Source organism: Lolium rigidum, chromosome 1 (assembly GCF_022539505.1).
Source record: "Lolium rigidum isolate FL_2022 chromosome 1, APGP_CSIRO_Lrig_0.1, whole genome shotgun sequence".
Classification (NCBI taxonomy): Eukaryota; Viridiplantae; Streptophyta; class Magnoliopsida; order Poales; family Poaceae; genus Lolium; species Lolium rigidum.
The window spans coordinates 111,289,523-111,301,813 of record NC_061508.1 but is presented as its reverse complement, the minus strand read 5'-3'; the positions used below and the strand labels follow the sequence as shown (position 1 = coordinate 111,301,813).

At 44.7% G+C, this 12,291-nt stretch overlaps 2 protein-coding genes across 2 annotated transcripts; both read right to left on the bottom strand.

Moving 5' to 3' along the window:
- Positions 1–942: 942 nt before the first annotated feature.
- LOC124679661 (E3 ubiquitin ligase BIG BROTHER-related-like) lies at positions 943–3,724 on the bottom strand. Its single transcript, XM_047215274.1, has 7 exons — positions 3,497–3,724; positions 3,108–3,411; positions 2,951–3,006; positions 2,181–2,222; positions 1,944–2,065; positions 1,747–1,855; positions 943–1,324 (listed from the first exon to the last, which is right to left on the bottom strand). The coding sequence occupies exons 1-7, from the start codon at positions 3,707–3,709 to the stop codon at positions 1,271–1,273; spliced, it is 900 nt and encodes a 299-aa protein (XP_047071230.1). The 5' UTR covers positions 3,710–3,724; the 3' UTR covers positions 943–1,270.
- Positions 3,725–8,536: 4,812 nt separating this feature from the next.
- On the bottom strand, positions 8,537–11,903 carry LOC124653066 (ER lumen protein-retaining receptor erd-2.2-like). The gene is made up of 6 exons (XM_047192155.1): positions 11,542–11,903; positions 10,188–10,387; positions 9,783–9,923; positions 9,612–9,692; positions 8,907–9,031; positions 8,537–8,832 (listed from the first exon to the last, which is right to left on the bottom strand). The coding sequence occupies exons 1-6, from the start codon at positions 11,762–11,764 to the stop codon at positions 8,784–8,786; spliced, it is 819 nt and encodes a 272-aa protein (XP_047048111.1). The 5' UTR covers positions 11,765–11,903; the 3' UTR covers positions 8,537–8,783.
- Between the last annotated feature and the right edge of the window lie 388 nt (positions 11,904–12,291).

Here is a 12,291-nt window from a genome sequence, read left to right as displayed (position 1 = left end):
TTCAAGAATTGAAGAAAAGATTAATGTCTGCTCCGGTGTTGTGTCTACCTGATCTAGAGAAGGTTGGGAGTGTGTTGACGCAAGAAGGTAAAGTAGCAGCTTATGCTTCCAGACAGCTCAAGAAACATGAAGGCAACTACCCTACTCATGACTTAGAGTTAGCTTCAGTAGTTTATGTCTTGAAGACCTGGAGACACTACGTAATCTAGAGTTTTTTTTTACAGGTGCTGGAGGCTCCAGGGAAGAGCTCGAAAGTGGCTGAGCAACGTCCCTGTGTCTACTGTCAATAGCCAGGGTGAGCTGCTAGCTTTGTCTGAAGACAATAACCGCTGTCTTCCCTCAACCCGCCAGACAGTTGCCGGCGCCGTGGGGCAAGAAGAGAAGACCCATCTGATCGATTTGTGCACTCAACCCAAGCAGGTGCTGCACCCTAAACTGAAGAAACCCAAACGTTCAATAAACTAGACGAGAACTGGACTTCCCTGATAAACTGATGAATAAATACTCACTCCGTCCTAAAATAAGTGACTCAACCTTCACTTACTTCAGGATGGAGGGAGTAGCAGCTATTAGTTGTTTTTCCACTGACAAGTCTTTTACTCGTCTTGGCGTGCTGCATCCTGCACCACTTCTTGTTTTATACATTTCATAAGCCTTTGTTACTTGTTCCACTAGAGTTATGGGACAATAGAAAACCTTGCCCCAGCATAAAAAGTAAGGACACCAAAAAATAAGGCCGATACCACAACTTATTCTTACGTTCAAACATCAAGGTCCGATCGAAGTGAATCCCAGGAATACTCTAAAAGTGTACAATACGGAACATTATCAGAGTGCCATAATGCATCCTCAGTACCCATTTTTTGTAGGTCAGACAAGCACCATCCAACGTTTGTCACAAACACTGTCATCATTCAAGCATGTAACTAGGCTAAACTCAGGTGACCAAGTGTAAAAGAATGACTATAAATATGATAATTATTCTACATCCATGGACAACCAGCGTAACAAAGAATGTTCTATAAATTTAAACTATTTTACATCAATGAATCATACATGCACCATGAACGTCTAATAGGATACACAAAGCAGCAGCATGGTGAAGAACGTCCACAAGTACATATTGTCTAAGTCTGCTGAGCTAGCAAGGGAGACCAACTTGAGGCTTGTTTCTTAGTTTCTTTGAATCCTGATGCTAGAATATCGCCAACAGCAGAAAATATAAGCTGCTCCCCATTTCTTCCCATGTGATGACGACCACAACAGAATGTCAAGCTTGATTGCTTTCTGAAGTAGGAACTTCAGCACTGCACATAGGGCATACCTGCAACACAGCCAATTGTTACACGCCACCTTCGTGCCACAGAAAGAGTTGTCTAGTATCCAGTTTCAGGAACCATTAATAACAGATTCACTCTAAAACTTGAGCTACTACAGATAGATGAATTAAACCCATACTTCAACATCTAATACTACTCCCTCAGGCCCAAACTAATTGGCGCAGCCATATAGTATGTCGCCAATCAAAATTGTTTATCAAATTTCTGTTTTTTACTGCATCATCATGCAAAACAGGCACTTCAGGAGGATTGGCATCATACAGTCTGCTGCTGGACAAAAGGCTATTTTGAATCGCATTTGGAGGAATTTAGAGGGGCTAGGGGTTCATAGGCCATCTCTTTCTTTCATCAAGGGCTTGGTTGTCAAGTTTCCAGATATGAAAGAAGGAACAAGCTGGGGGTATACCTTGTTTAACTGCAGCCACTGGTTTATGCACTCAGAATGATATGAATGCTTGCAAGGAAGTGCAATCAATGATTCACCTTCCTCAAATTCCACACGGCAAATAACACATCTGCAAATAAACTTCACAGATCAGAACAATATAATGCCTACAGACAACTTCTTTTATAAGATGAAGGAATTTCAGTTGTTGTCCATACTGTTCCATGTTGCTGTCTTGCTTATCTTGTGCCTGGTAAGTTACTGAAGGTAATGAAGCCAGAGTATCAGCAGAGACACCTCTGCTTTCCGTACCGACTACTTCACCCAATGCAACCAGCTCCTAAGAACACCAACAACATTAATTAATATTCAAAGTGAATCTTGAAGGTTCTATCTGGTTAACAAAAAAAACTCCAAGTTTCGGATGCAGATAGACTAGAATATATATAGCTTACCTCGTACGAGTATTCATCTGGATCAACATCTTCCCATGCATCCTGAAGTTGACATAAGCACAAGTATTGAAAACGTGAGATACCAGCTTCATGCTTGTAAGAATATTTGTGATAATAAAAGGAGAATAAAGACCACGCCATTAACAAAGATACAAACTGTTGACTGGATGGATACTGATACAGATTTAAAGACCCCTAGTTCTCACAATTCCCAAATAGAGGATGTGATACTGAGTAGACAATTTTGCATGCCAATAACGATATGCTAATTGGCAAGAAACGGATCATCGGGATAAGAAAATTCAATTACAAATTCTATGTCGATCTTTAGCGTATTTAAAGATGGTGGACAGTGGAACAAGTATGAAGCTGCAGTGCCATTGTGTTAATCAAATCAACATTTTTCCAAGTACAAGTAAAGCAGCTCCAAGTTGTACCCAAACCCTGAATCTGACAATGTATTACGATTATTATTCCACTCCACAGCGCTGCAAAATGATGAGCTGAAGGTAATTATGAAAATCTAATGTACATCTTCTTAACATGAGCAATTAAAAGAAATGTATCTCAAACATTCGGCTACCTATTTTGAAGATTGGGACGCCAATCTAGCGCCTAGGTTTTCGATTTGAAATTTAAAATAGGAAGTTATCCCCGAATCAATACAGAGAGGTTCATATACTGATAAGAAAGTTAGCAACAGCATGATTTCCTAAGCATAATAATGTGTAAACCAACAAAGTCCGAAATCATGTAACGGGAAGAACAACCTGTGCGCTATCCCCATCTTCGCCGTCTTCGACATCATGGTCCATCTCTTCCCCTACTGAAAACAAACAACACGCTAATCAACATCCCAAAAAGGGGAGTGAAAGAAAACGTGACTGAATTAGTGAATTATGAAACAACTCTGTCTCCTGCACTCACAGCCCGTAATCCCCGCGAGCGCCATGAGCCGCTGGGCGACCTCGCGCTCCTCGGCGTCCTGGAGGGCCCGGGCGTACGCCTCGTCGTCCTCGTACGCCGCGGGGTCCACGTCGGCCCCGTCCGCGTCGCCCACCTCCTCGTCCTCGCCGTCGCCGTCGGGGAGCACCCCCGCCCCGTCCGCCTCCCCCTCCTCCTCCCATTCGCTCCCCTCCTCGTCGTCGTAGTCGTCGTAGCTCCCGGCGTCCGACTCCCCGTACTCGCTCCCCTCCCCGCCGTGGCCGGTGAGCATCATGTACGCCCGCTCCTGCGCCGAAACCAAACCATCCGTCAGCCGCCGTCCGAGGGGACGGGCGGAACCGATCGAACCCCCGCGAGATCTGAAGGCGTACCTGCTCCTGGAGCACGCGCGCGAGGGCGAGGTCGGCCTCCTCCTGGCTCAAGGCGGTGAACGGGCGCCGCCCTGCCGCCGCCGCCACAGCCGAGACGTCGTCGCCCCCTCCGGTCGCGGCGGGGGTGTTGGGGCTGAGATTCTGGTCGTCGCTGGGCTTCTCGCCGCCGTCGCCGGCGGAGGCGGCGGCGGTTGCCTTGGAGGAGGCGTCCATGGGGAGGAAAGTCGGGGAGGGGGGAAATTGAATAGTGGCAACGTTAAGCAATGTCAGGCACGCGCACACGGTTGGATTGCGATTTTGAGAGGGTCGGGTCGTCTGGGTCTGGCCGGTGGTTTAAAACGTGAGACGAAACAGGCAGTGATTTGGTTCTGTTCTGGCCCCACTCGGTCAGGAGTCCCGAGACGGAAAGAAACAGGAACGTGTAGATGCACCGCTTTTCCGTGTTCCGCTGTGCTGCGGGTACCGTGTGACAACCCATTTCTAGCACAGGTCAATTTTACAGGTTCTACTGCTGGACTGTTCAGTTTTTTAAAAGAAAATTACTTCGTATTCATGATTTACTTGGTTTTTAACTATTTGAGTATTGCTTTTTATACTAGCAAATTATGAAATAATTTCAGTGCGCCATGGTCAAATACGAACTGAAATCTAAAATGGTTTGGACGATCATCCAGCCGTGTACACCTTCATTTTTTTTGAAACGGGTACACCTTCATATATCAATCTCTTTCGAAATATAAGATATATTATATTTTCTTATAAAGAGCAAATTTCGCATGACCGCAACTACTACGGTGGCGGTTTTTCACAAAACAAGAACCGGAGGAAATTTTATTAGCAAACCCAAATGTCACGATTTAATAGTAAATTTTGACATTGGTTTCCTATAGCTTAGGTCCGAAATTCTGGTGCCTAAAAGTTGTGGTTTCTGATTAAAGATTATCAGTTGTGGTTCCACTTCGAATTAACTTGCAGGCAGAGCCGCAGAGGTAGAAGAAGACGGCATGCCCACGGCAAGTAAGGTATTGCAAAGTAAGTAGTAGTATATGTGTGCACGGCTGCGCCATGGGTTTTATTATTCTCGACGAGGTGTTGGCGGGGATTAGTTTTCCGACGCTGCAACTAGGAAGCAAGGCGACGAATCGCCCAGTCTGATGTGCACGGCAAGTTAAGTCTGATTTTAACGGAAGCAACCGGGTGTTCAAATCTCGCAACAGAATGACCCAAGCATACACGCCCAAACTCTAACAAGATCGATCAATGTCTTGCTTGTCTGTCACACTTGTGGTTGCATTTCTAATGGAACCAGGGAGCGTGGCCCCTTTAATTCAAAAAAAAAATGTCTTTCTTGTCTAAACCATTGCCATTCCTTCGGAACTCGTAACAGTGGGGAGTTCCCGATTTTTAAAAAAAAAGTTAGAGGCAAAAGTTTTGATTCATCTATTAATTAAGAAGAGAGTGCTCAGTTTTTAGAAAAAAATTGAGCAAACCTACAACAACAGGGTCAAGACCACACCAAAAACACACCCACAAGAGAACAACACCAAAAAGAAGCAACCTCTAAACCAACTAGAACTGACGACTGATACGTCTCAAACTTATCTATAATTTCTTATGTTTCATGCTAGTTTTATGACAATACTCACATGTTTTATATACATTTTATATCATTTTGATGCATTTTCCGGCACTAATCTATTAACAAGATGCCGTAGCGCCACTTCCTGTTTTTGGTTTCAGAAATCCTACACAGGACATATTCTCGGAATTGGACGAAATAAAAGCCCACGGTCATATTTTCCACGGAGCCTTCCAGAACACCGAAGAGGAGACGGAGAGGGGCGACGAGGCGTCCACACCATAGGGGGGCGCGGCCCCACCCCTGGCCGCGCCGCCTTATGGGGTGGGCCCCTCGAGCGTCCCCCTGACTCTGCCCCTTCGCCTATATAATCCTTCCGTCGCGAAAACCCTAGTACCGGGAGCCACGATACGAGAAAAGTTACTGAGACGCCGCCACCGTCAACCCCATCTCGGGGGTTCTGAAGATCGCCTCCGCACCCCCGCCGAGAGGGGAATCATCACCGGAGGGCTCTACATCACCATGCCCGCCTCCGGACCGATGCGTGAGTAGTTCTTCCTTGGACTATGGGTCCATAGCAGTAGCTAGATGGTTGTCTTCTCCTCTTGTGCTATCATGTTTAGATCTTGTGAGCTGCCTATCATGATCAAGATCATCTATTTGTAATGCTACATGTTGTGTTTGTTGGGATCCGATGAATATGGAATACTATGTCAAGTTGATTATTGATCTATCATATATGTGTTGTTTATGATCTTGCATGCTCTCCGTTGCTAGTAGAGGCTTTGACCAAGTTAATACTTGTAACTCCAAGAGGGAGTATTTATGCTCGATAGTGGGTTCATGCCTCCACTGAATCTGGGACAGTGACAGAAAGTTCTAAGGTTGTGGATGTGCTGTTGCCACTAGGGATAAAACATCAATGCTTTGTCTAAGGATATTTGTATTATTTACACTACGCACAGTACTTAATGCAATTGTCTGTTGTTTGCAACTTAATACCGGAAGGGGTGCGGATGCTAACCCGAAGGTGGACTTTTAGGCATAGATGCATGCCGGATAGCGGTCTATGTTCTTTGTCATAATGCCCTAAGTAAATCTCATAGTAGTCATCATGATATGTATGTGCATTGTTATGCCCTCTCTATTTGTCAATTGCCCAACTGTAATTTGTTCACCCAACATGTTATTTATCTTATTGGAGAGACACCACTAGTGAACTGTTACATCTGAAATACAATCTACTGCAATCATTGTTCTATGTTGTTCTTTGCAAACAAACATCATTCTCCACACCATACGTTTAATCCTTTGTTTACAACAAGCCGGTGAGATTGACAACCTCACTGTTAAGTTGGGGCAAAGTATTTTGATTGTGTTGTGCAGGTTCCACGTTGGCGCCGGAATCCCTGGTGTTGCGCCGCACTACACTCCTTCACCAACAACCTTCACGTGGCCTTCATCTCCTACTGGTTCGATAACCTTGGTTTCTTACTGAGGGAAAACTGGCTGTTGTGCGCATCACACCTTCCTCTTGGGGTTCCCAACGGACGTGTGCATCACGCGCCATCAACGACTTAAGAGCACAACATCGCAAAGAAGACCCGACATGACAATCCAAAAGGAGTCGAACAATTAATCCGTTGTTGAAACTTTTCTTGTTACGACTTTCTTCCTTCTTTTGCCTTTGATAGATACCTTTCTAAGAGACTTCTCAACCTTCTTCATCGTTTCCTCCGAGACCTTACCCGACAAGATGCAAGAAATTTCCTTGCCATATCCAGAGCTAGCGGCCTCCAAACTAGCGAGCAACCCGCAAAGCTCTTTTTGCAAAAAGAGCTTCAGAGCTATGCACTAACACTGCTCTACAGTCTAAAGATGTGAGGGACTGGAAAAGCTCCGACTGCGGTGCCGAGGGTGTTGTGGCCACCTCCAAGGTCGCAAAAGAGCACAACACCGACGGAAGCACCAGAGGAGAATCCCATGCAACTCATGTAGCTCTGGCGTGATCTGCAACAACGGAGCCAAGAACTCGTCTATGTCCTCGCTCTCAGAGTCAGTCGACACAACAAGTTGCGGCGACTGGCATGGGTTGCCATGAGGAGAGAAACAGCTGTAGAGATGTTCTTCCTCAACCACAGATGACTTCTAATCAGCGGAGCCAAGAGGAAGCGAAGCCTGCACGGTGGCGAGCTCCTGTACACCAGAAGAACACGCCTCTGTCGGCTCCAAAGAATAACCAACGCGTGCCAACAACAACTTGAGACTTGCCACCTCCTCACGGAGGGGGAGAGACACCTCCTCGACGCGTACAGCAACCAACTGAGTGAGCTCCATGCGCAACAAGGCAAACTGACACTGAAAGCGGGAGTCCAAACTAGTGTTGACATTGACCTCGTCACAACACCTTGGAGAGGGCCTTGGTGGCGATGTTGCAGGCGACGACGAGTGGTACACGACCTCAACCCAACTCCGGGATGTCGAGGGACGACAAGGCTGAGCGGGCGGAGAGTGGCTATGCTGGCAAGGAGTCTAATACCATGTTAACAGCTAACCTAGGAACAAAATTACAATGGGAAACTGTTTTAGTCAAGTGCATGCCACAAAAAAATGGTGTAGCAGCAATATAATAGTGTAATTTAGGAGACAGTAAATATTAACAATGCACGATATGTAAAATAGAATATGACCATAACGGTGGAGAAACTTAAAATGGAAGCAAAAGCTACAAGTACCGCTTTCTTTCAAACACTCGGAATTTGTATTTGAGAGTCCAGCAAACTCGTTGACCTCATGGCTAGCGAAGGAACTAGTGCAGCCAGCACAGTAGGAGCAGGCGCGGGCGGCAACTTGGCCATCAAGGAGGAGGATGTGGCGGAGGAAGAGCCTGACATGGAGTGTTTCTGACGCGTCAGCCCACACCGCAATTAGTTTAGGTGTTTAAATTTCAGCATATTTCATTTAAACTTGTAAATTTAACGAAATTTGAATAAAATCGGATGTTTCCGGAGCTTACGCCATGGTAACACACAGCAGGGATGCTCTAAGTGTGAGCCTTTTCCCTTTTGTGTTTTGCCTACAACCACAGGTCACCCTTGTTCCGCAACACATGGGGAGGTGTGATACCTGATAAAAACGGGCTTACTGTTTGGGACTGACTCGTCAGTTTTGCTATTAAGGGTGAATAAAATTGAGTATTTAGACTGGGTTGCAACTGATTAGATGTAGACCTGGTGGAGACTGCAAAAGTTGTCAATGTGGTGTTTTGCGCAATTAAATGAGCTAAACCTGGTGGAAGCTGCAATTTCCTCCTCTGTCTCTCATGATCAATATGTTGGGCCGAGACCATGCCAATAGCCCATCACTCAAGTGCGGCCCGTAGAGTACTTCGGGTGTTGCACTTACACCCCTGTTCCTCCTATTCTAGAAACAGGACAACTGAGGGTGTAGAGAGAGCAAAGTACTTAAAAACTAGTCTGGATAAATAGTCAGCTGTTGATATAAAGATAGCATTCTAAGCTTCACGGCGGTCTCTGGTACAATTTTCACAAGAACAGTTTATAACTGGAAAAATAAAAGCAAACAAGGCTCTCGGCTCTCAAATTCATCCCACATGGGAAGAGAGAAGGTTGGGCGCTATAAGCAGAACCACTGTTCAACTATATGACAGAGCACCGAGTAACTGGGTTGTGTATCCTGTTGCATATTTCACACCACCCCGGAAGGAAGCCGCAGCACAAGTTGTCCACCAACAACACTGCAAGAAACCACTTGTTAGCATCGGATGTTTTAACTCTTTGCAGAAGTGATAGCAGAGGCTTGATTACGTACCTCTTTACATAGTAGTAGCAGAAATCTGCAAGGATGAACGTCTGGACGATTTCAGAGAGAAGCACCATCGAAGGCCACATACCATAGCCCAGGGCAGTCAACAATCTGCCACGTGTATCCAAGACCTACAAAGAAAATGTAGTACCACTATTTAGTTTAGATGGACCCAAATCACTGTAACATAGTTTACCATATTTTAGAATCCCAACAATAAGGATGATGTTACCATGCACTACAAGTTACAGATTGATTTCTCAAAATAATGCAGCTAAACATGCATACGCTGACAAGATATAATCGAACATACAATTAGGTAGAACTATATGGTTTAATGGGATATATTACATCAGGTACGAACATGAATGATAACGATGGTAACAACAGAATATAACTCGATTCAAAAACAGTGGATTGTCTTTACTTTATAATGTGTAAACAATGTATTACACAGCAATGAGAGCCTCAGAAAAATGATAAAATAGAATAAGCAACGAGAGGTGATGTTTTGGTTTATATCTGTATAACGAAACTGTGTATTCATTTTCCCAAAAAGGATCTGTTTTGTTCATCTAAGGTATATATATAGAAACAGACAACTATTTTCGAATATTTCATAGTGCGACTGGTCTGAATGCAGTTTGTGCTGGCACATTTGGTACGATAAAAAAACAAAATTGTAGACTCTTAATAACAAGAAAAAAGAACCTGAAGGACCCAGTGTGCACAGCTAAGAAACCTTGCAACACCCAATGCAAACACATAATGAGCTGTGAACGGTTCAACAATCTGCTCAAAAAATATATAGAAGTCAGATAATTATGGCCATTCAACTCTGCAACCATGGGATTATGGATGTTCTATTGTTGCAGTAGTTACCTTTGTGTTCTGCATCAAGCGCAACTGGGGCAGCACTGAAACAGCTTCCAAGTAAACACAGAAGGCCCAGCAGATCCGATTGACCATGAAATGTGACGTTGAAGGGTGGGAGAAAAACGCAAGCACAAAACAAGGAACCACCTGGACAGTAAGTCTAGTAAGATAATATGTTTGGCAAAAAGAGGAGGTTCACAAGATGAATGGATTAACAATATGGAAAACAAGCCAACACCAGGGACATAGGAACAACTCTTTCTAAAGTGATACTGAGATCTTATAGCAATTTTGTGGATCTAAAAAAATACAACCAGGATATGATCTTGGAAGTGAAAACTGAAGTCGGAGAAGTGATTTAAGAAATTAAATGCCACAATCAATAATAGCCTAAATCGATACTGTTCTTACCACATAGTACAATGGAAAGTTGTCCTTCTCCAGCATATAAGTCGCCCTCAGTCTGAACCGAATCATGTAAATGACAAAAAGAGTAGCTACTAGTGTAGCTGAATCCAGTATAGTATGGATGTCATACTCCATAACAAAGCTGCAGTACAACCTAACAGCCAGGAATAGTGCTGTCAATTCCTGAGACTTGAGTGATAGTCCTGAAAAGATTCAAAGAGGGAAAGTTTTGAGCAAGTCAGAGCATGAGCATGAAATTAGCTCAGCAATGATCATAAACAAATGATGTCAACGGAAAAATAGTGTATCATCGAATTGTGAATTTTACACACAACGATACATAAGTTACTGCATTATTACAGCATATCAGTCATCTGTATGCACTTTACTATCAGAGACTACCCAGTTTGTCCTTTAATGGAAACCTGGAAGGTGGTTGCAAATTCCAGTAATTGATAAGTGAGAAGGCAGATTCTGTGACCATACAAATATCCATTTGCATACAATTTTTTCACAGCTGCTTTCATTAATAGTTGTCTGTTCTTTTCAGGAAATAGTGTTTAATTTGCACCCTCCACGGATCTTGTTTCCAGAGCATAGGGATAAGGTCATTCCAGTATTCCACACAAATAAATCAGGAAGTTTCTGAAGAACAGCAAGACCACGGCAGGGACAGGTGTTCAAGTAGGGACAGAAAAGGGGCGCGATTTAACAACATCCATCTCTGCACCAAAAGATGAAAGTCTAAACAAAACACCACACTGGTCAGAACAAACTCTGCTACAATCTTATTGATATAGGTTGCAACCAAATTTCGAGAACAGGCACATATCGTGAGCTACCTGCATTTTGCCACATAACTGCTACAGTAGACAGATGCAACTACTGAGCTACACTCCGCAGGCGGAACAGGGCAATTAGATTGAACAGGCAAAAGATTTATCCTTGCACAAACAGTATCACCGTTTCCCAAAGCAGCATGTGCGTACAAAGTATTACTAGGTCACATCGCAAGTCGCGGGCAGTATGCTAACAGTTGATTCATAGTTTTATAGGCCTCGCCCTAATAAAAGCAAAGACTTGTCTAGGCAGATCGGGTTCATATTCCGAAAAGTACATCATTCAGCAACCAAGGCAGGTAAATAGAACCAAAAATAAAACATACGAGGATGACAATAAGCTTGACTGAAAAGAAACGCACCCTAAAAATACAGGTAAGCAGAAACGTACTAAAAAGGGCATAACTTTCCGAGAAAAAAAAAACAGATCAGGCCGCGGTGGAATCATGCGAGCTCGACGGATCGAGGGGATAGCTTTGGGAAAGAGGGGGGCAATAGAAGGGGGGGAGCGAGCGAACCAGCGCAGGTCCTCTCCTTGGTGAGCTTGTAGATGAGGACGCCGATGCCGAGCGCGTGCGCGGCCTCGGCGGCGACGAAGAGGTTGTCGTGGTCGTGGACGATGAAGCGGATGAAGACGAGCGCGGCCATGCCCGCGACGACGGCGAGGAAAGCCTTGACCTTTGGCGGCTGCCGCCGCACCCAGGCCACCACCACCCCCATCGGCCTCCGCGCCGGCCTCATCTCCTCCTCCCCGCTGCTCCGGTCACCCTGCTACCACCACCACCGCCGCGGCGAGCGAGCACGATCGGAGAAGGGCTTGCCCGTGCAGTGCGTGCGTGCGGCGCGTCGCGTGAGTGGTCTGGTCTTTGGTTTTGCAGGAGAAGAAGATGGGTGCGCGGAGTAATTGCCCGGGCCGGGTTGGGTTTGCTGCAGCTGCAGCTGTTCTGTTCCGTTCCGTTCTGTCCCGTCCTCGGGATGTCAGGTTAAAAACACGCAGGTCCCAAGAAAAAACAAATCCATACGGTTCTAAAAGAAGGAAAAATCCATATAAAACCATAGGATAAATCTTAGGTTATCTTGCTTTGATGAGTCATCAGTGTTTCAGCAGATTTTGTTATTATTGTACACGAGTAACTTCCTCCAATTGATTGATACTGGCAATATTATAGACGGATTTTTTTATTGAAAATAATTAATTACATGCCAGAAAAAGGTACTCGTACTATATATAATCTCAACTATCCTGAAATATTTTTAGTGGAATCTTA